This window comes from Eupeodes corollae, chromosome 2 (genome assembly GCF_945859685.1).
Source record: "Eupeodes corollae chromosome 2, idEupCoro1.1, whole genome shotgun sequence".
Lineage (NCBI taxonomy): Eukaryota > Metazoa > Arthropoda > Insecta > Diptera > Syrphidae > Eupeodes > Eupeodes corollae.
In genome coordinates, this window is record NC_079148.1 from 85,242,920 (window position 1) to 85,267,076 (window position 24,157).

A 24,157-nucleotide genomic window follows, 5' to 3' on the forward strand; every position below is an offset into this window, starting at 1 on the left:
CCAATTTTTAAATACAAAAATCTGGCTACTGTCGATGCGTTTTCTTGGGAATTTTCTATTATACTATTTATAGAATGCCAAAAAAACACGGGTTATATTTCCAAGGATCTGGGAACTAAAAACATTTCCGAGAAGACTCGTTGAAAATAAGAAACAATCGATAGGAAACATAAGACACACATTTTTTTCAACATATGTACATTATATGATTATTTCATCAGGACCAGGACTGCAAAATTCATTTAGCTTTGAAATATTATATTTTATATACATATAAAGGGTAATTTTATAGCTATTATCTTGTTGGCAACACTGGTTTGAATAGCTGACGCACGTTTCGTGTTTTGTTTTACCGTCAAAAATGTTCAGTTTGGTCAATAATTTAAGCATGAATCGTCTTACAAACGAATAACGCTTGCAAATTATTAAATTTTTTTATCAAAATGCGTGCTCTGTTAAGAAAGTTCATCACGCGCTTCTTTCATTTTATTGTGTTCACCGACGAAGCACATTTTTGGCTTAATAGGTACTTAAATAAGCAAAAAATTGTCGATTTTGGAGTGAATATCATCCAGAAGCGTTACAAGAGCTACCAAAGCATCCAGAAAAATTCATATGGGCTGGTGGCATCATTGGACGTACTCCTTCAAAGATGATGCGAATCTTAACGTAACTGTTTTTTTTCCCAAAATCCAAGAGCTTCGGGGCCGGCCAATTGGACACCTAGATCGTGCGATTTATTGCCTTTAGACATTTTTTTTATGTTAAAACTCATGGCTTTACAGACAAGCCCGCTTCAATTAACGCATTAGAAGACAACATTGAAGCAATTATTCGTGAGATACCGGCCGAAATGTTGGAAAAAGTATGCCAAAATTGGACTCAACGGATTGACCATTTGATGTCAAGGTCAATAGTTGCATTCAAACTTTAAATTATATGGACCGTACTATCGACTCAAAAGATTTGATGCATTTTTCTGAAAAAAAAACTTTCTTATAGCTTTAAAAAAATCACCCTGTATTATACAAAATAGCAAATAAGAAACTCAAAGAAAAATATAAGAATACTTACCGGAAAGTCAAGGTTAGCTGGGTATAAATTCGAAAGCCTTTTACTGTCTGTGGGTCCACAAAAACAATACCACGTAAAATTGTTGGGTTTGACCCGGAAAGAACAATTTCACGTGTTGGCAAGTATAGGGTTATTGTGGAATTCGGGGATGTCTTTTTATACACACGTTGTGCTCCTGACGTTGCATCTTTAGTGCATGATGGCGCTTGATTCCTTTGCCTGAAATGAATCATTAACAGTTAACAATTAGCCTTTTGTAAAAACGAATTATGGCGATATCCTGATGTTCGTAATTCATATAAATATTTGTGTGCATTTATATAAAACTAGATTTTTACATCTGACATTTTCATAATATTGGTGTAGATATAAAAACAAACCAAAATCCTTTTTAATGTAAGTGAATACGATACATCGCAAAGTTTAAAACAGAATCAACAACAACGGATTTGTGAACAAAATTAAGTCAGTAGTGAGTAAACATATTTTAGTTCAGATAGAGTTTCGGTTCATTAAACGTAGGAGGCAGTAAGATAGTGCCAAAAAAAATAAATATTAAGGGTGTGTTGGTGTTCATTAAATTTTTTGTCTGGACGTCAAAATTATACGATGAACTTCTTTTGTTCTTAAATTAATTTATAATAAACAAATTTAATTAAGTGTTCAAAACAAATAGAAAACAAAGTTTTGCCATCAATTCGCGCTTTAAAGGTTTGTTGTTTTGCATACAATTTTAAGAATGTGTATACGTACATAAACAATTTCAGCCCACATTTAATTATTTATACATACTATTGAACAGGGTTTGCTTACTAATAGCTGTGTTTTACTGAAAATTAATACATATATCCAAAACAATCAAAAAACGGTCTAATTCTTTTGCGGTCTTTTATATCAATCTTTTCTGTTAATATCAAATTTGACAATCGTGATTTCTTTTTGTTACATTTGGTGTCCAAATCAGTGTTTTTAAATTAAAAAAAAGAATTCTTTTTATTTTCACCAACATTACTATTTTCAAAAAAAAAAAATGCATACAGAAAATATAATATATTTTATCGTATGTAGTATATACAATATACATATCTTGCCAGGTGCTTACCAAAATACCTGAAAAAGAACTAGATTTTTAAGAGGTTTGTCAATCCTTCCAGATTAAGGAAATTTGATAGTTTTGAGGCAGGTGGGCAGTGAACTATTTTTAGCTATACTATAAACATTTTCTAGTTCCCAGTAGAAAACTTAAGACTTTTCAGTTCACCGAAATTTTTAGTATGTCTTTTACTTGCATTATAAACAAAACTTTTCATGAAGCTCTATTTAAAATGTCTTAACATAATACTGATCTGTGATTATGTAAGTTTGTAGTACCCGTGGCATGATGGTTAGTGCGTTGGACTATCATGCCAAAGGTCTTGGGTTCGATCCCTGCCTGTGCCACCTAAAGTTTTATTCATGGGTACTGCCTCTTGCGAGGATTTGACAAATTCTCCAAGAGTAATTCTTGTCATGAAAAAGGTCTTTCTCAAATTAGCCGTTCGGATTCGGTATATAAACTGTAGGTCCCATCCATCGCTGCAATCACTAGCACACATGAATGGTTGAGAGTTGTAAGTCACTAGGCCCTGGTTATCAACGGACTGCTGCGCCACCTAATTATTAATTATTATTATGTAAGTTAAGTACAAGGTGTGCTCTGGAGAGCAAATATTTAGCTGCACTCGAATAAAGCACAATCTATACACCTCAACAAATAAAACATTTTTGTTCACTTTGTATTTACTTTGATAGCTGAATAAATTATGTTCAGTTATGATGTTTTTATTGTTTTTCATGTAAATAATAACGACTAATATTAAACAGTTTTATTTTTTCTTGAACCAAAATGTATCAAATGTGTATAGTTCTATTTTTAAAGACTGAAAGCAGTGACAAAGCTAACAGGCATTGGAATTTCGATACACGAAGACTATCCGGCAGTATCTGAAAAAAGGCGAAAACTAGTTAAAATCCGGGGGAAAAAATTATATCCTCGCTTCGAAGAAATACACTACTAAATTAGGGAAAACCTTTGTATTATAACTAAGACAATGTTCTGATATGTGGTCATAGAGAACTTATACCTTTTAGAGTCCCCACTTTTTAGATTCGTTATCTTTCGGATTTCAAGCTGCCCTGAGAGGATTTTGTTCATAAGGTTAAACGTTTGGTAGCTGTCCCGTGCATTTCTTATGGAAAAAAGTTATTATGTATGTAGTTGTTAAGGAATGTGTGCCAATTTTTCTCAATTACGCAGAAAAAAAAACTATGAGGCCGTTCAAAAAAGTGATCCGCTGTGTTCAAAAATACTGTGTTAAATACGAATCACTCACGCAACTCTTATACACAACGCAAAAATAATAAAATCGATTATCGAAATAAACACTCTCATTAGATTGCAGTTGGTTTAAGTTTAGATTGGAAGATTCTACCATTTCAATAGAAAAGAATATGTGCGATCCACTTCCTGCAGTTGCAAGAAGTATCAGAGATGCTGATGTTCAATTGGAAAAATTTTATTCATACAAGCCTATCATAAGAACCTTACATTTTATTTTATTTTACTATTGATAACGTACAAAATTTTATAATAAACATTTGCATATATTATATGTATTTTGCTCCTCAGGATGGTTTAGGTTTACTTATAAAGTGTGACTTTTTAGCTATTATCTTTTTGGCAACACTCGTTTAAATAGCTGGCTCAAGTTTCGTGTTTTGTTTTACTGTCAAACATCTTCAGTTTGGTCTATAATTTAACCATGAATCTTCTTACACGAACAACGCCTGCAAATTATAAAATATTATTATCGAAATATGTGCCCTGTTAAGAAATTTCATCGCGCGCTCCTTCCATTTTATGGTCAGTTTAATCGACACACTGAAGCGGCTATACAGCTTCTGCAAAAGTCATTTCAGAATAGGGCTAGCTGCATGGCATGTTTTCCTATTATCGAGCTTATATGCTTAGAGATAGCAAGCGTTTTGATCGCTTTAAATCTAGTGTTGGACAGATGTTTTTTGTGACTTGACACATGGTGATGTTGTTCCACCTGGTGTTTGACTTCTTTATAACGTCTTGCATTTACAAATAGCGATTTTTATGCCAGCATTTGCCAAAAGTGGTAGGATGGGCTGCACTCGCTCCTGGCGAGTTCATCTGCTTTACAGTTACCGGGAATGTCTCTATGGCCCGGCACCCAGCAAACGTGAACATTAAATTGTTATGCCATATCCATTAGAGTTAGAGATGATCGACAGTTATGGACAGAGTCCAGAGATTTTATAGCGGTCCGACTATCTAGGGAGATACGGATATCACATATTAATATTAAGCTTTCTTTAAGCCAGGACAAGACTTCCGTCTGGAACTACAATGATTGGGAAGGCGGAATGAGAGACTTAATTTCAGTTGTTCAGATTACACACATCCACCAACCCTTTCTTTTGTTTTTGAACCATCTGTATAGAAATGGATTGACTTGTCTTCCAGGAATGCCCTATCCTCCCAGAAAGATCCGGAAGCTATAGAAATCTGGAAGTTTCTGTCGAATAGTAGTTGGGGGATGGTGTAGTCTGTGTGATTTGGAATTAATTCTTAATACCTAAGAATTAGGAAGTAGCCGATGTTGAATAGCAGAGCTTGCAGGTATTTCTTTGTTAAAAATTTCTGGAGGTGTTACGTAGAGTAAGGTGTCAAGTTCCGCAAAAGGGGTCATGCGAAGTGATCTGCTTATACATAGGCAAGCTGAACGTTGGACTACCATCCAACTTTTTTATGTATGAAAATGGGTGAAGGGCTGCAAGTTGATCACACTGAAATATTTATTTTGCTACCATATAAGCATATAACATTATTATTTTTTAAGCTAATTTGAACTTAAAATATAAGATAAATTCTTTGAAAAGTTATAGTTCGACTCTAAAAACATCACTTTTAAATTTTAAATTAGAATACTGTCTGCCACCTGGAACCTAGTTACTATTATTGTATACCTGTCAAATGTTTCCAATTCTCCAGAATCGACATCAATTGTTAGAATTTCACTTTGAAAACTGACACAATTAGTCATGTAAATAGTAGACCGTACTTCATCACCTAGCACAACGACTGAAGTTGCTGCTGCTGCCACCATAGCTGGTGTTGTTCCTCCAGGTGTAGCCATATTCGATGTATTTTGATGAATTTTTTCACGGGATCTACGAGCAACAGCATCAGCAAAATGCATAAAAACATTTCTGTAATGATTTAATAAAGATGTTTTTATGAGTGTTGATTTTTGTTTCTAATTTTGATTTACTCCTTTGGACGCCTGTATTGAAGGGCTTTTTAAAGGACAAAATACATCAATGAAGAAAATTAATATTACTGATGAATGCAACTTTGCATACACTGTTATTTCTGGGTGGGCCCTTTACATTAAATTTGTGCACTATATTCGCATCCACCATTATTAATTATTATTTAATACTTTATTCAAACATCTTTGTACTATTAATAGGTTTAAATGCAAAAGGAAGCAACAAAAAGTAAATGGAAGAGTGTCATAAAATTTCTTCCGTCGATTTAAATGATTTATATAAACGTTTTATTATTACATTTAAATAAACTTAAGAAAGTACGATAATATATTGTCTTTTAGGTGTTTAATTTAGAAAAAAAATATTTTAACATTGGCTTAGTATAGAAAGCTGATTTCATACGGTGAAAAGACATTACTTAAATAGTTACAAGAATCTAATAACTGATTTAAATCTCTATACACTAAACGGCTTTACTGAATATTTTGTAAATTAAAGAATGTTGGTAACCCAATTAAAAGAATCATCATCCACGGAAACAACAGATATGTAGCTCCAAATAACCCCATGAATGCTTGAAACACCAAAGTTGTTGTCATAACATCATGTACTTTACTCGTAGAATTAAATCGCTGTCTTATCCTCTGAAACCAAGGTATACCAAACAATTTTTGCTTAAAACGTTATAATTCCTTTAATTTGAAATTTTCTTTTTCAAATAACAACAAATGCACCATGTCACCTACCCTCACAAATTCCACAAAGTTTCTTACGGATTCATTAATGTTGTATGTGTCAAAAAATTGTCACTTCGGAAAAGGTGTTCGTTAAGTGCGTTTCGTTAAATTTCCATACAAAAAAAAAACTTTTAAACTCTCGGGAAAATATACATTTAGTGAGGAAATTTTCAAGGTAAATACCTGTAAATATTTTATTTATCATATATTATATATATGTATATGAACCTGTTTTTAATATTTGAAAAAAACTCGCAAGATAAATGTAGCAGTAACTGGTTGTTCGAGAATACAACCCAAATGTTGTCGTGTTCCCTTTTTGCGAAAAATTGTTCGAGGAAAGACAACTGTTGTAAGTTATATCGTCTTCAGTTTTGGGTACCAAAATCTTTGAAAAGAATTCGTATTTATATTTTTAACAGCTTACTTACTTCCTTAAGGTGGCACTACATTCCCGGGCGAACCTGGGCCTCAGCCAAAATGCGTCTCGATCTAGCTCGGTCCCTAACTAGCTATTTCCAGTTTCGCACGCCAAGTTTGTTGAGGTCGTCTCCCACCTGCGTGCACTATCTGAGTCGCGATCTTTCTCTACAGCGGGGCCGTACCTCGGGATTAGATTCAAAGACCATCCTGGCCGGAACGTTGATGCCCATTCGCACTACCTGGCCCAGCAGTTTTAAAGTAGGGCCGCAGCAAACAAATTGAGATGAAGGGGTACTTACATACTTACTTAAGGTGGCGCTATAGTCCGGGGAGGACCTTTTTTTTATAACAAGCGCACACTCAAAGGCCTCAACCAACATGCGTCTCCAGCCAACTCGGTCCCTAGCTAGCTGTTATCAGTTTCGCACGTCAAATTGGTTGAGGTCTTCACCCACATGCGTACGCCACCTGAGTCGCGGTCTTCCTCTACAGTTGGTTGTTACATCTTTTTCTCAATTCTCCATCTATGCATACGGGACCAAAAATCACCCAAAGAATTTTTCTCTCGAAGCATCCAAAGACCCTCTCAACTTTCTTTGACCGGGTCCAGGCCACAGCACCATAAATGAGATGGTGATTTAGATTACCTTCTAAGTCCAAAGAAGCGGCGAATTGCAAGAGTTATTCTTCATTTGAATACAGTGGTGGTGTCGTTGTCTGTGTTTATAGCAGTGCCAAGTTAGGCAAAGTCCTTAACTACCTCGATGTTATAGCTGTCCATGGTGACGATTTGTCCAAGACTTCGTTGTTCAATGTCTTTTTTTGATGACAGCTTATACTTGGTCTTGCCCTCATGGATATTAAAGAAGTCACATGACAATTCATCGTCTTGTCTAAAACCAAATGCATTGGTGAGATCTTTTCCGACCTTGACAAAGCAGCGTGCATTCTCTATCGTCATTTTGCACAAACGGATAAGTTTGTCAGGAATGCCAAAACTAGATATTGCTCTGTAGAGCTCTTCCCTATGAATGCTGTCATACGCGGCTTTAAAATCGATAAGGAGATGGTGGGTATCGATTTGAAGCTCCTGGGTTTTTCCAAGATCTGCCGTAGTGTGACTATTTGGTCGATAGTAGACTTTCCTAGTCTGAAGCCACACTGATAAGGACCTACCAGGTTGTTGACGAACGGCTTCAGATGTTCACATAATACTGCAGAAAGGATCGTACATATTTAAGAGACTGATGCCTCTGTAGTTGGCGCAATTTAGACTGTCTCCTTTTTTATGTATCGAGCAAACTATGCTGAGATTATAATCATCGGGCATGCTTTATTCCGACCATATTTAGCAGATAAGTTGTTGCATGCTCCCTACCAAGTCATCGCCTGCCGCTTTGAATAGTTCAGCAGCGATGCCGTCAACTCCAGCAGCTTTGTTGGACTTCAGTTAAGACATAGCTGTCTTCACTTCTTCTATGTTGGGTAGGCGGAATTGTTGGTCTGCGTCGTCGTCGCCTAGGTTGAGTGGTTCTATCTCCCTTACAGCGGCATTCGGTTTCTTCGCCGTTATACAATTTGGAGAAGTGGTATTTTCATGTGTTCCCTGATCGTCCTTACCGGCTTCGGTTTGGCTGATATCATTGGGAGTTTTTTTTTACCTTTTTTACGAACCTCATTACTGTTGTGACATACCTCTTTTGCTCGTAGAGCTCGCGAGCAGCTCTGGTCCTTCTGTGCAGCGCCGTTTTGTATGCATGTTGTTTCGCTGCGTGAGCTTGCCGGCATTCGTCGTCAAACCGTGTGAAACCTTGCATTTCAAATTCAGCACTTCTGATGGCTGCAAGGCAATATTGCCACTTGTTTTCAATGCTTAATGCAGACAGCATAGGGCTCATTAAGAGGTTATTAGAGACTCGATCGGAAACGTTGAAAGCTCTCACAGTAATTTCTTGTTTTGGCTTGAACCGGGATATCCGTAGCCGTACGTTGGTTACAATGAGCTAGTGGTCCGAGTCAGTGTTGGCCCATCGAAAAGTTCGGACATCCTGTATACTGAAGAATTGTCGTGCGTTTATCGCAATGTGGTCAATCTGGTTGACAGTTGCTTGATCTGAAAATTTCCATGTCCCCTTGTGGATATTAAGATGTGTGAAATGCATACTAGCTACCAGAACGTCTCGCACCGCAGCGAAATCGATAAGTCTGAATCCGTTTTTGGAGGTGGTGCCGTGAAGGCTGTATCTCCCGAATGTGCCACCAAAGATGTCTTCTCTTTCTAGCTTGGCGTTAAAATCTTCTGACATAATTTTTATGTCATAGCCAGGGCACTGCTTATAAGTCTTGTTCAAGAGCTCGAAGAATATGTCTTTGGTGTCATCTTTCTCTTCTCTTGGGGCATGCGCGCATATAAGCCTTATCTTGTCGAATTAAGCCTTGATGAGGATTGTCGTGATGCGCTCGCTCACACTGTAGAAACTCAAGACTTTTTGCATGAGCCTAGTTCCAATAACAAATCCACACCCAAATAGACGCTGTTTTTGTTCTCGGTAGCAGTCGCCAAATTATGCATCGGAGTCTTGTAGTTTGCGTTTGCAAGGTCCATCCCATCGCACTACTTTGCAGCAGTTTAGGGCTTCTTCTAATTGTTTGGCTGCACGTGGTCTGTTAAGGAACCTACCATTCCACATACAGATCCGAAGTTCGTTCTCCTATTTTATTTGCTTGGGTTGTCAACAGTAAATTCGTTCGTATCCGAGGCTTGTTGGTGCTTCGCAAGTAAGGTATTTTTTACGTGGTCAGGAAGTCACAACCAACAATCTGGAGGGCGAGATCCTTAGTACAAAGCCAGAACCATCAACCATTGACAGGCTTAGAGGAAAGGAAAATAATTCGACGGGTTGTTGATACTGCCATTGAATAATTACAAATAGAAATGGACACCGAACATTGCTCAAACGACACATGCGACTTATGAGCATCCAGTTTATATGCTAATTTATATAATATCCCATTTCTCAAAAGGGATGAAAAAAATCTTTTGGGATCTTTTTTAAAAACGAACTACATGAATGTTTATGAATGAAGACAATAATATCTACATGTTAAATGGGATAATGTGTTCGTGTCGAATTAAAAGAAGTTTGTATATAACAAGGAAAAGTAAGCTTTAAAAAATGTACCGAGTTTATTTTTCAAAGTTTATCACTGATTTACGAAAGTAAAATAAAATTTGATTTGAAATGTTAACTTCCGGTTTTATATAAAGAAATTGATTTTTGGTTCAGAATAATACTCCACAATTAAAAAAAATTTGTATCGCGTCATTATCTGTATTTAAATCACAAAAGGACTCGTTTGTATGAACTTTTCTCAGGGGAGACGTGTTATGATGACTACCCCTCCCCTCCCGCCTGAACGAGGGCTATTCAATAGTAAAATATTCTTGTATTAGGCCTCTCTACCAAAAACCGTTATTATATCTTGGCGCCAAAGTAATCGTACTCTCACTATAATTTAATTTAATATTGATTGATTATTATTATATGCATTCACATCTAATACTATCCTCAAATACCTACATGATGATATATATCCCTTGCTCTTAGACTTATTAATACCAAGAAAAAAGAAGCACTACTCGATTTAACTTACTACATACTATAATGGAAACTGCTTTTGCCACAAATAAAACATAATTGAACCGCGTCACAATCACCGCCACTAAGTGCTTTTGAACAACGGAGTTAAGATTCTTTTGATTATAATGTCCAAAGCATAAAAATAAATAATATTTAAAAACATGAAAACACAACTTTCTTGGAACTTGCACTAAAAAGTAGAAACTAATTTTCAATATTTCTTTTGTTTGCAATATCTATCGAAAGTCTACAAACTTAATATATTTCAACAATTCCAAAAACAAAATTAAATCATAAATTCAAAATTATTTCCACAGCAGAACACCAATAAAATGTCTTTTCATTACATATTTAAAGCTATTTTAATCGGTCCGGTTTGTCAAATTTAAAATTTTGAAATTTCACGAAGTTTCAAGGTCCCTATAATCTAAATAAAATATTTGTGGGGAGATGTCTGTGCGTAATGCAGAAAGAAATCTCAAAAAAATTGAGTGGGTGCTATTTTTAGCAAAACAATTTGAAAAATTGAATTAAATTTCCTATTATATATTATGACGTGATACCAAACTCTTAAATATTTGTTAAAAAACTTAACTAACGATATTTTTTTTAAATCAAAAAACTAAAAAAAATAATTAGCACCTCGAATATTTTACAGAAAAAAAAAGATTTTAGATGCAGTATAATTTTATGCACCGAATAATAACGTTCCCAACATCTGGTAAAATTTTGAAAGTAAGTAAAGCTAAGTAAGTAAACCTAAAAAAACATTATTAAATGTTGGTAGAAATTGATTTCCAGCTCATAAAAAGTTTAGTTTTCAACATTCAGCAAAATGTTGGGAAAGATCAAATTGACAGTTTTCTTACGCAAAATAAAAGCATAAAAAACATTTTTTAAATTCAAATTATTTTCATCTTATTGCTTTCGATATTCAGTTAATTTAAAAAAAAATCCAACATTCAGTTTTATTAAGAATTAAAATCTACAAAAGGTATTGACTTCAAAATGATTTCATTTTGTGATGAATTTTCTTAAACAAAAAAAAACAAATTGTATTTGTTTATACAAGAAATACAAAATTTCAAGAAATAATAATCGACTTAAAATCTAATAGGTAAGCAAAAACAGATAGAAAGTAAGCAAAAATAGATTGAAAGATAGTATGATGTTATTAATTTTTAAACTGATACGAAATGGGTTTCGACTTAGTATTAGGAGAACAAAAAAAGATATTGACTACAAATTTTGTATCTCACACAAAATACTGTTATGAATTTTTTGTAAAAGTTTAAAGCATGACAAATCGACAGATGGAATAAGAACTTATCAGTGTGTACCGTATCCCAGGCCACTTTTTGCCTTCAGCAGCTTGTATACAAAAAAGAATACATTTAATCGTCGCACCATCAAACAAAGATTTGATGCCTAATCATTTTATAATAATTATAAAAACGGATCGTTCGGTCTCAAATAGTTTCAGATCTAAATTACCTACATCTCAACGCAAAGATTTTCTCCCACCAGCGGTAAGGGATCTGAAGCTTGATAAATAAAATGATGATTTTTTTAAAATTAAATATTTGTCTTTTATTTTCTGTTCTCTGGTGGAGAACATTTTACAATTTACATTCTCCGGTGGAGAAGAGATTAAATACATTTTTAAGTAAGACCGCAATACTAAAATATAAATTATATACATACACATATTTATAGTTTTTGTTTTCATTTAAAGAGCAAACAAGATTTAATTTACTTTGGAGTTGAGCTATTTCGATTTAAAAGTGGAAGAGTTGCTTTTTGTTCTAATCAAATATCTATCAAATATCTGTTCAGATAAAAATATCTCTCTTTTAAAGCAATTTTTGAAAGTTTCATGTACATTGATTTTAAATTTCTGTAAGACTGTAGGGGAATAGTTAATTACAATTATTATTCAATGGTTCAAGTAATTACATACCCAAATGACTTAGTATTGCTAGTGACAGGTAAATTCCACCCACCACCAGCTGGCAGATAGAAAATTGCTTATGAATATTGTATACGTGGATTATGATTTATGAAAGACCAACTAGCGGTTAGTCCGGAAAAAAAACTCATCATTTTTACGAAGAGAAGGAAGCCACTATCTTTTAATTTTCATTCTTTTTGCGACCCAAAGTATCTTGTGTGATCTTGAATAAGACTCTGAATTTGAGATTTTAAAATTTAAGAAAGGAAATTGTCCTGTAACAGGTTTTTAGGTAAGGTCAAAGTATTAAACTTAGAATCATAACAAAGGTACAAGCTAATAGGCTAATTTCTGGAAATTCTGCGTCATATCGGTCACAAACTGATTCTAAAAAAATACATGAGAAATAAAAATACAAGTCACCAGGGAAGCCTTAACATAACCTATAATCTATATAATTTGTAACGAAATATAGAGATGTTAAAGTAATCTTTTTTTCGACAGTCGGCAAACCTTCTCAAACGCAAACAAAAAGACGTCAGGTAAAGATTATCGAGGTAGTACCCGTGGCATAATGGTTAGTGCGTTGGACTGTGTTCCGGACTCCGTTGGCTAGGGCCACGAGGGATACGTGCAAGAATTGGAGCAAGATGATCATCGTTGATCTTCACGGGCAGCCATTGGCGAGCAAAAGTGTAGTGAAGTACCTCGGTATCTGGTTAGATCAGTATTTATATTTCGACAGACATATAAATGCTGCTCCAGAGAAGCCTTCGCTCTGACGAAACGGCTGTTTTTTAGCAGTTGGCTTGACCCCAGAGTGAAGGTAATTTGCTACATGGCCCTCATACGACCAATGATCGTTTATGGTTGTCCTGACGAAACGGCTGTTTTTTAGCAGTCGGCTTGACCCCAGAGTGAAGGTAATTTGCTACATGGCCCTCATACGACCAATGATCGTTTATGGTTGTCCTGTGTGGTTCAACGTTGCACCTTCCCAGATGGAGAAGTTTCGGGTGTTTGAGCGGCAGTGTTTACGACGCTGTACCGGCTTATATCGAACAGCCGAATCGTCTTATGTGCATTACTTTTCCAACGAGGTCCTATACAACGGGGCTCGAATCAACAGAATTGACAATTTCTTGATAAAACTCGTTCGAGGTCACATTGCAAGAGCTATGTCTTCGACCAACAATTTAATTTTCGGGGCGTTCTATCCGAACGACGAGTATTTTGAAAGTGCACGCTTGAGCGGCTTCATTTTTTTAGACAAATGCGGTCTGATACAGGATAGATTGGCATTTCCGTTAATCTACCACGTCAGACGAAGAACTGTGTATAGGCGACTCCTGTACAATCGGGATCGTCATGGCACAAGGTGGAGGAGAGCTCCTTCAGTTCAGTAGGGCTGTGTCCGAACGGGACCGAACTGATAGGGTGAAGCAGGAGAGAACAAGTTTTGGTGGCTTCAATCGGCACTTGATAGTGGGTAGTCGGGATGGGATTTTAAGCCTTGGCGGGCTTACATACTTATAGTTTTAGGGTTTAGTTTAAAGTAGAATAGGCATGGTGGCACAACAAAAAAAAAATGAAAAAAAAAACATGGAATATAAAAAAGAAAAAAAATTAAAAAAAAAACATACAAAAAAGACAATTAAATATAAAAACAAAAAACGTTAGATTTGCTGCTGTGGTTGTTCGAGTTTTAAGTAGTTTATAGGTAGGATAGGTAGTTTAAGTTAGTTTTAAGTTTTATATTAGGGACCTTATTTTAAGTAGTTTTTAAGCAAAAATAAAAAGTATATTGATATTAGTTTTTTAAATTTTCTAATTAATACAAAAATAAATAAAATTAAATTGAAGTTAAAATAGATCTTAGGGCCGAAAGGCATTAGTATTTAGTGTTATAGTTTAACTTAGAGTGTCCGAATGGGACCATTAAGTTAGTTGTAAGTTATGGATAATTAAGCTAGTTTTATGAATTTTTGTCTAAAAATGAATTTAAAAAAAAAGTGCGTTGGACTGTCGTGCGAGAGGTTGAGGGTTTGATCTCTGCCTGTGCCACCTAAAGTTTTTATTCACGGGTGCTGTGGTTGGAATTGACAAATTCTCCAAGAGTAATTCTAGTCATGAAAATGTGCTTTCTCAAATAAACCATTCGGATTCGGCATATAAACTGTAGGTCCTCTCCAACCCTGCAATTAAGTAAGCCACTAGGCCCTGGTTCTCCACGGACTGTTGCGGCACCTAATTTATTTATTTTTTAAGATTATCGAGGCCCAACATACTGATAAGAGAAGGAAATTTGTTAAGAGGGTCTGTTTGGCAAGCTCTAAATTCTGTTAATTAATTCATTCTGGTGTTGTTAAATTGAATTGATTCCATTCTTCAAAATAAATTCAGCAATGGATTAAAGTAAATTGAGGTGCTGGCAAATTTTAAGAACTGGCACCTAACAAAAGTGAAATTAGGCGTATTTTCAGAAGTTTGTCATCTTGCTCTTAATTATTTTGAGAAATGAAACCAGCAGAAACTTGAAAAACTGGTTGCTATGAACGCAAAAACCTGTAACGAACTTTTAAAACTCAACTTTCATTCAAAGGTACTACTAAAGAAGGTCACTTGCTGAAGAAAAGTAACTAATTAAACAAAAAACGAAAGTGCAACAGCAGTTGTTGAGACCCATCGTCATCTATACACTATCTTGAAGAAGGCCATTTTGTATATAATATCTATAGTACATGTAGCTGGCGCTAACAAATAATTGAATTATTTTCAATCTCATTAAACATAAATAGGACAAGCGGATACAAAAATAATATACTGCAACAAAAATCAGGAAGGGAAAATAGGGAAAGATAAGCAATTTGTTCTTTTTTTGTATATATTTCTGGGTGTGTCGTCATGTACCTATGCACTTATACTATATGCATTCAACTATTTGTTTTGAAATTTTAGATTTAATAAAAACTGAAATAGTTCAATTCTCAAATTTCTTTTCAATGGTGTTACCATATTTGTTTTAATGTGTCTAACTAAATATAGGGAATAGATTTTTGATTTTATATCTGTTTTTGGAAAAACATATATACTTCGTGGTACAAGGATAGGGACAAACTTTTTTCATTGAATGAATGAAAGAGGTATGTACTAAGTTTGTATTGCAAAACATATGTTAGACTAAGTTGATATATACAAGTTTTGTGGCGGTTTTTCCCAAGGAGGTCATAAAAATTGTTAAAGCTACACATCTTTTATATATCTATACATATATCGTTATATAAATCTGGATTTGTATACTATAAATTTATTATTATTTATTTTATTATTATTATAATTAGAATTGTTGTTAGAATTATTAGATTATTAAAATGAAGTTTATTAGTATTAATTCTTATTAAGTACCTACTAAATTGATCTTAGGTTTGATTAACTGAATTCTCACATTTATAAATACTTTAACGAAATTACAAATATTAAATGAGAAAAACTTAGACAAAGAGACCGTTGAAGTAGCCACTGAAAAACGGACGCATCTGAGCAGCAAGTTAAGTTAAATTATAAAATACATACTTTTAAAAGTAAAGTTTAAAATTGTGTTTTATTGTTTTGTATCACATGAATACATACAAGTTTTAAATGTACCTGTTTAAATGTACCTGCCACACAAAAATTCGTTGGTTACATGCATTTTTATGAGCAAAAAGAGAATGTAAAATGTAAACAATAAAAAATTTGGCATGCATAGAACTAAAAACATATTCTTTGTTTTGCACATTATTTTTTCGCCGTTATTTAACGATAATTAGCAAAGTCTAGGTTCAATATATTTGCCAACTACGCTGATGTTTTGATACCAAGACTTTTCTGATGTCTGGAAACAATTTGATGTCAAAAGTAACCAATACATCAGATCCAGCTAATTGCAAGCCTATGAAGGCCTATCACATGACTTTCTACATCATACATATAAGGACTTAACGAAAATTATTACCAATCGTGTATACCAACACCGCACTGTTAACAACATTGTAACATGCGAAAACAAAGGGTGTTTGAAAAACTGAATGGGATGCAAGGAGCAATTGAAAATTGATTCTGTACACAAAATTTCCATGGGTATCGATTACAAAAAAGACCCATCCTTATTTACTATAACGTTAAACTTCACTTGGGACCTAAGTCAAAAACCTTCTATTCCCATAAAATGTAAAATTTTAAAAGTTAAACAAAATATAGTTTTCTCTCCGTATGAATTTATTGAGTTAAGTGCTCAGAAAACTCCGCATTGGATCTATGTATAGCTTTAAAGCCGAAACGGGAAATTAATTAATTAACCAGGTCCTTTATGTGGACTATTTAAAGCTCTATACGAACAACAGAGATAAGGGCATTAGTTTGGTGACGATATTGGAATTCAGCTCGGGGTAAAAAAGTGTAAGACCATCCACATTCAGAAGGGTAAAGTCCTAGCCGACCCGATGGATACTCTCTACCCGAATACACAGCATCGTAAACCTAGTAACGGTAGAGAACAATAAGTATCTTGGTTTTCTGCATCAGAGCGATTAAGAATGGAGTATGACTGCAATTCGACCACAGGATGAGGAAAATTCTTAAATCCCATTTAAACGCCGAAAACAAGCGCAAGGTTATTAAATCCTAAACAATTCATATATTGAGTTACTCGTTAGTAATCTTTAAATGGCCAGTAACGAATCTTGACCAATTTTCGTCATGCTATGCTCTCTTCCGTATGAAGCTGGTGGACATGGACTTTGGACATTCCTAATTTTCACTACTCTCATGTATTGAAGCTTAGAGATTACTTTAGCAAGTAAATCGATTCATCCGATATGATCACGGCTGTGTACCTACCTGATAAGACTTATACTTTCTTAAACTTAAGGGGATACAACTTTCAATTTCTACACAATGTGCATTCGAAATAATAGCTGACAGCAACCTGGAAACAAAATAATCAGTCTCTGGTTGATAAAAATCAGTTTTTATTTCAAAGAGGCTGATTGAACACCTGAAATATTTGATACTTAATAACACCCGGGATATGTAATTTTCCCAGCTCGATAGGAGCTTATTACGTGCGTTTTGTTTGCATTTCATATATAGTAAAGTAAGAAATTCCCAACATAACGATCCGCAGTGGCCAGATTTTTGTATTTTAAAATTGGTACAACTGAAAGAAGACCTGTCAAAATAATAATAAAAAACTTCAAAAAGGGGGTTTGTTCGTAGACTACTACATTAACATGTGGTGTTGAAGCGAGTTTGAAGCTCGCCTCAATTCTTTATATACCTGAATCGAGTTGAGATTTATCTTTTCTAAACTGAGATAAACCTTTTTTGGAAATATAGCAAAACATAAATCTCTTTTCTATTGTTTTTTCTTGCAAAATAAGCCCAGTTAGTCCATTTTCACTAACAAAACTAAATATTATCAACAGTAATAGATTCGTTTTTTCCGCAATGGGAAACACACATGATTCTAAATGCAGAACTATTCAACGAACACAGCCATCGAGATACAAATGCAATATCAATTGTGCCAACATTTGAGAACGAAATCACATAAAATCCATTCGAGGCTCGTATAAATGTCAAAAACCTATCCATAATGAGATTCTACTCTTACTTTTATCGGTGTTATTCTCACTATGGATATTGTTTTTGTTATTCGTGTAAAATCTTACTATACTATGGATAGATTTCCCAACAAAACACGGGTATTGATAAATAATAGGAAAAAAAGATGACGAGATGGCTTCCTTGAGCCACTCAAGAGGTAGCGGTAATAGGCGAAGAAAAAATGTTATTAATACGAACATATTGAATACAATCCTTTAAGTATGCATCTATCCAGTTTAAAAAGTAAGAGTAGAAGCCTTTTTTTACCTTTATATCTAAAAAATCATGATTAACCCGATCAAATTGATACTCTTTCTTAAGTACATTTAATACAACATTAGATGTATTCTTTATATTAACTTCCCATAGGAAGATGTTGTAATCGGTTTCTAATGTGCCTGTCTACACGCGTTGTGCCCACAACGTTGTGACGAGAGTTTGTGGGCAAGAGAGGAGCTGAGTAAAGGGACGGGATGCTCATCGCAGAAATTGAATTTTCTGCTTGGGCAGTACAGTTCCTTTCTCATTTCGTTCCGAATTTCTCATTATTTTCTGTTCGTCGATGCGAGAGGTACATTTGTATTGCTCTTCGGCTTCGTTAAAGATTTCTCCGCAGGAATAGATTCTCGCATAACAGAATTCCGTTTTTGAATTGAGTTCTGCACTATGCATAAGAATTCTTTAAAAGAATCCTCGTCCATACGAAGATAACGATAACGATTCTAGTCTAAGCGTAGTTCGTCATTTAAAAGTTTAAAAGAACTTTGTGTATTCCTGCGGAGCATCCAAGGTTTTGACCATTCCCTTGTGTTTTTCTTTTTTTTTTTTTCCTCTTCTTCATTTAGCAGAAATAAAACATTTGCGGCTGCGCATATTGCAGTTAAACAAATAATTTCATTATTTGTATCCATTTCAATCTATAAAATTCTATATCTTGTAAAAAGCAGACAAAATCCTATGCATGTCGGTAGTTATCACCCGCTCAAAATCTCGAACACAAATGTTTCAAGTTCTTCGTCCCACATACACAAAATGGAAAACGGATCATGAGTAGTCACAACACATGTAGACACATAGTGTTGTGAGCACAACGTTGTGGGCACAACGCGTATAGACAGGCACAATGATCTTACTACTGGAGCCCTACTATGTTGCTCGAATTCGAAAAATTGCTCGAATTCGAAAAATTGGTACTATGTATCTATTTGACTACTTTCGAACGAACGAGAATCGAATAGTTCTAGTAGTGCCAACTATATTCTTATGTACTTTCGAATAAACGGGGAACTACGTAACTCGAAAGTAGAATTCAAAACAAGGCAAAATCGAAAATAATCACTCTACATCAAATGTGTTTGCGAGCGAAGTTTTTTTTTCAAACTGTAAGTAAAATGTTGAATATGAGTTTCATCTACCACCCAATTACACCCGGAATTCGTATTTTTTACCAAAATAGCGTTTGTACTTTCGTTGATAACTAAATGATAATCGGAACAGAATTTTGTTTTTGCGAGTATGACGGATGACATGGTGTTAAGTAAGAACATAAATCCGTCTTTAGAAAGACGATAGCTCTTAACAAAACTAAACTAAAAGTATATATTTTTCATTAAGAATGCGTTTAAATATTCTACCGTATATATGTTTGTATGTATAATATGTACAAACATTTTCTCACTCAGCTCCATTATTTTGGAATTATCTCTTATTCTTCTGCGTTTAATTTGCTCGTACCGTTCTTCATTTCCTTGCAAATTGATCAAATTACAACGGTGTCCATTTTTGTAGTAATTATTCTTGTCCAAAAATTTTAACGATTCTCGTTCGAAAGTAGAACATTTTTTGAAAAAAAGTTGGTATAACTGGCATCCGATTCTACTTTAATACGTAGTACGATTTGAAAGTAGAATCGGAAATGAGTTTCGAATAGAATCAAAAGTAGAATCGAGTTACATAGTAGGGCCCCTGCTCTTGTTGATATGAGCGATGAGACCTTGGCGGCGCCTACTGCTGCGTCCCATGTAAATGATAAAATTATTTTGGGTACTAAACCACAATGCAGTGATCTTAAGATCGTAAGAAACACAAAATGATTTCATATTGGAAGCTTTCACAGGTCCACTACAGCTGATGAAATTATAAATTTTGTGTCAACTAATCTTCCTATCAATCCAGATGAAATTTCTTGCTTCAAGCTCATTAAACAAAATGAATCTAATCTAAACTTAAAGTTTGTTAATTTTAAAATTGGGATTTCTGCCGAATGAGCAAAAAAATATATATGTTGATACTTTTTGGCCTCGCGGGGTGAAAATTCGTCCTTTTAAATTCATTTAAAAAAACTAAGTAGGATTGAGGAATCCTCACTATCAAATCTGCCAAAACCTAATTGCATGGAAAAAATATCCTGTTACTCATCGCTTAAAGTGTACTATCATAATGCTAGTGGCATCCGAACGAAAGTTTCAGAGCTTTTTATTAACTCAAGTCACCTTGATTATGATATAATAATAATTGTTGAAACCTGGCTCTATCCTGGTATATCTTCGTATGAACTTTTCGATTCAAAATACTTCATTGTCTACCGGCGTGACAGGTGTGACACCCCTCTGAGCGTGGAGGAGGTATTTTGGTTGCCGTCAGTACCAAGCTACGTTGTAAAGAAGTTTCACTACTTCATTTGGATGTTGAGCAATTATGTATATCGATCAATTTATGTTCAACAAAAAATGTTACCTTATTTTTTATAGTAAGTTACATTCCACCTAAGAGTGATTTTGAAATTTATGAAAAACATGTTATGAATATTAAAAATATTAATAATTTATGTTCTGATTTTGATAATGTTTGTTGTTTTGGTGATTTTAATTTATATAACATTATATGGAAGTGGTCTGAAGATGATAATTTATTCATTGCATGTAATTTGATGAAAGATTATGAATTCTATTTAATTGATTCTCTTTATTTACTTAATCTCAACCAAATTAAATGTATTCATAATTCATTAAATAATTTTTGTATGTAATGACTTTCTTAATTCAAAAGTCTCAATTGTTCCCTTTTCTTTACTTAATGAATCTCTTCACCACAAGGAACTATTTATTGAATTTAAACTGTACACGTATTTATCAAATGAATCAATGCAATGTTCTAGCTTCTTTAATTTAAAAAAAAGATAAACTTAATTGAACTTAACAATTTTCTTGAAAATTTTGATTGGTCAATTAATTTTGTCAATCTGAATCTTGAACAAAAGTATTCGCGTTTCGTGTCTATTATTTTCGACAGTTTTAGTAGATTCGTTCCGTCTTCGAGAAGATCCAAATATATTCAACAAAAGCTCCCGTGGTACAACAAGCAAATGATTAATCTGAACAATTTAAAACGTAAAGCTTTTAACAAATTTAAGCGAACTAATGATAATTTAGACTACGCTAATTTTAGCAAACTGCGCAAAGATTTGTTTGGTCTTAATAAATTCCTTCACAAGTGTTATATAATGAATATTGAGACTAACATTCAGACAAATACTTCTTCGTTTTGGACATATATAAATGTGAAAAGAAATACGTCAGACTACCCAAAGCAAATGACATTTGGGGACACTGAAGCATCAGACACATCATCAATACTTTGTCTATTTGCTGACTTTTTTCAATCCGTTTATTCACCTGCTAGAAATTACAGTTATAGTACACTCTTAGATAATTCAACCTGTAGTGTTGATATCGGAGGATTACAACTCAGTTAAGAAGAAATATATTCAGGACTCCAGTCTATAAAGCCCAAAACTATACCTGGAGCTGATGGTATACCCGCTTTTTTCTTAAAAAATTGTGCTAAGTCCCTATGCTATCTTTTGTATTGCATATTTAATCAATCTCTATCTCAGGGTATATTTCTAAGTGAATTGAAAATATCTTATTTTGTGCCAATTCATAAATCTGGACCTAAAAATAAAATTGAGAACTATCGTGGTATTTCCAAGTTGTCTGCCATCCCTAAATTGTTTGAGAACCTGGTAAAAAATAAATTGGAATTCATAACCCGAGAGCATATTTCTGACCGACAACATGGCTTTGTTTCCGGTCGTTCTACAATAACTAATTTAGCTCTTTTCTCAAATTATGTGTTAAATTCGTTTGAAAGTAAGAATCAAGTAGATGCGATACATACCGATTTCAGTAAAGCTTTTGATTCGGTGGATCATTCCACTTTAATACACAAATTAAAACATTATGGTTTACATTCTACTCTTCTTGATTGGCTGTCATCTTATCTAATGGGAAGATAATAAATAACACTTTTTCGAGATCTAATCAATGCATTTGGAACCGCTCCTCTTTAATATTTGTATAAATGATATAACTACAGTGATGAAATATTCTCAATACCTCCTTTACGCTGATGATTTGAAACTCTTCTTAAAAATCAATTGCCTCCATGATTGCAAGCTGCTACAGGACGACCTTAACCATGTCTCCGAATGGTGTAAATTAAATTGTTTAAAATTAAATATAAAAAAATGCAATGCTATCTCCTTCTATAGGTCCTATATCCACATTAGCTTTGACTACACGATCGATTCTAATGTATTATCTTGTGTAGAAAACATCAAAGATTTAGGTGTTATATTGGACAAAAATTTTTCCTTTAAAAGTCACATGGATTATGTAATTGGAAGAGCTAACTCAACTGTAGGATTTATTTATAAAACGTAATTGTGTTGATTTCAGTGATCCTTACGCATTACTATGCCTATATATATCTCTTGTGAGATCTATATTGGAATATGCAAGTGTCATTTGGAATCCGGGTTTTAAGACCTGCTCTGATCGTTTAGAAAAGGTTCAGGGGCGGTTTACTAGATTCATATTTTATAAGATGAAGTGGACTTCTATCCCAGATTATAAAGCAAGATGTCTTTTTCTAGGTATTAAGTCTCTTGAATCAAGAAGACAAATTCATGGTATAATGCTTGTGAGGGATATTTTATCTTATCACGTACGTTGTCCATCTTTGCTTTTAATTGTACCAATTTATGTTCCGTCAAGAGCTTTGCGTGGTAGAAAATTTCTGTTTGAATCTTTTCACGGAGCAAGCTACGGTATTAATGAGTCGATTTGTAGATCGATAAGACAATTCAATGAAGTTTGTCAATTTATTGAATTAATAAATTCTAGGGATTTGTTTAAGGCCAATTTACTTTTATTGTTTACTTTTTAATATAATTTTGTAATATTTTAATTTTTAAGATCAAATCTGTTAACTTTATAGTAGGGGAGCCCAAGAAGGAATTTATGGGATTCACTACAGCGCGGCAGATTAATATACAGGGAGGTACCTAGTACCCTATTGAATACCTCCACCAAGTATTAGCCCCGTATATGTGGCCGCGCGTCAAGGATAAAGGATCAGATTAGTAAAAAAATTGATCATCTGAAATTCTCCAGCCCGTAAGATTAAGGTAGGGTAAGGTAGTTATATGCTAAAAAGTATATATTCCACTAATCTGACAATTTTCGATTGACAATAAGAAGTAGGCGGGTTACAAACTTGTAAAAAAAAACGTCATCTTAACTTTCTCGAGCGTGGCTAATTTTTTTTTATTTTAAAGGTAATAATTCAACGTTCACAAATAATATATAATCTGACGATTTCCGTTAGCCGAAGTAAGGGGAGGGGCAATTTAAAAAAATTATTATTAAAAATGGAAACAAAATAATTACAAAATAACGGTGATACTTACAAATAAGATTTATACATTTTTTTTTACCGTTTTCAACCCTTACGTACGACCACCCCCATCATGGAAACGGTCAGATTAACATACGTATATTTTCAAAAATACGTACAACATGGATGCTATTAATATCTGACGCGCTCGAGTATGTCCATGCAACAGTTTTTTTTTACATTTTTGAAAACTTATAGCCGCTCCCCCACCGATGAAAGTGTATATATGATATAACATTTTTTTGTTCCTATCATCTAAGCTTCGCAATCCAATTGGTCACTTTGACGGTCAAGTAAATCCCGATTTAGCATCCTGGGCTCCCATACTATTAAGCTTGTAGATAAATAAATAAATTAATACTCGTACTAAGTTCCCAAGCAATCAGAGCATCCTTTTATGTTATTTAAAAGACGCTAATAGGTAAATTTAGATCTTGTCCCTATTCATGTGATACAAAAAAGCATCCTTTTATCCGATTTAAAAGACGCTAATAGGCAAATTTAGATCTTGTCATTATTAATGGGACATAAGAAAACAGTTACTTTTAATGACCTTTTTGGCAAAAACCCGCCATAAAACTTGCATTTATCATCTTAATCCAAAA

The 24,157-nt window shown here is 34.1% G+C and overlaps 1 protein-coding gene across 2 annotated transcripts in view; it reads right to left on the minus strand.

Annotated features, from left to right (window-relative positions):
- LOC129945760 (uncharacterized) overlaps positions 1-24,157 on the minus strand; it is a 67,799-nt gene that overhangs the window by 42,499 nt on the left and 1,143 nt on the right. Inside the window, exons 2-3 of one of the 2 annotated variants that reach the window (XM_056055669.1) lie at positions 5,110-5,352; positions 1,075-1,293 (exon numbers count right to left, since the gene is read on the minus strand). In XM_056055669.1, the coding sequence (XP_055911644.1) occupies positions 1,075-1,293; positions 5,110-5,352 (462 nt within the window). The remainder of the gene's footprint in view (positions 1-1,074; positions 1,294-5,109; positions 5,353-24,157) is intronic. The other variant, XM_056055670.1, reaches the window with a different exon arrangement.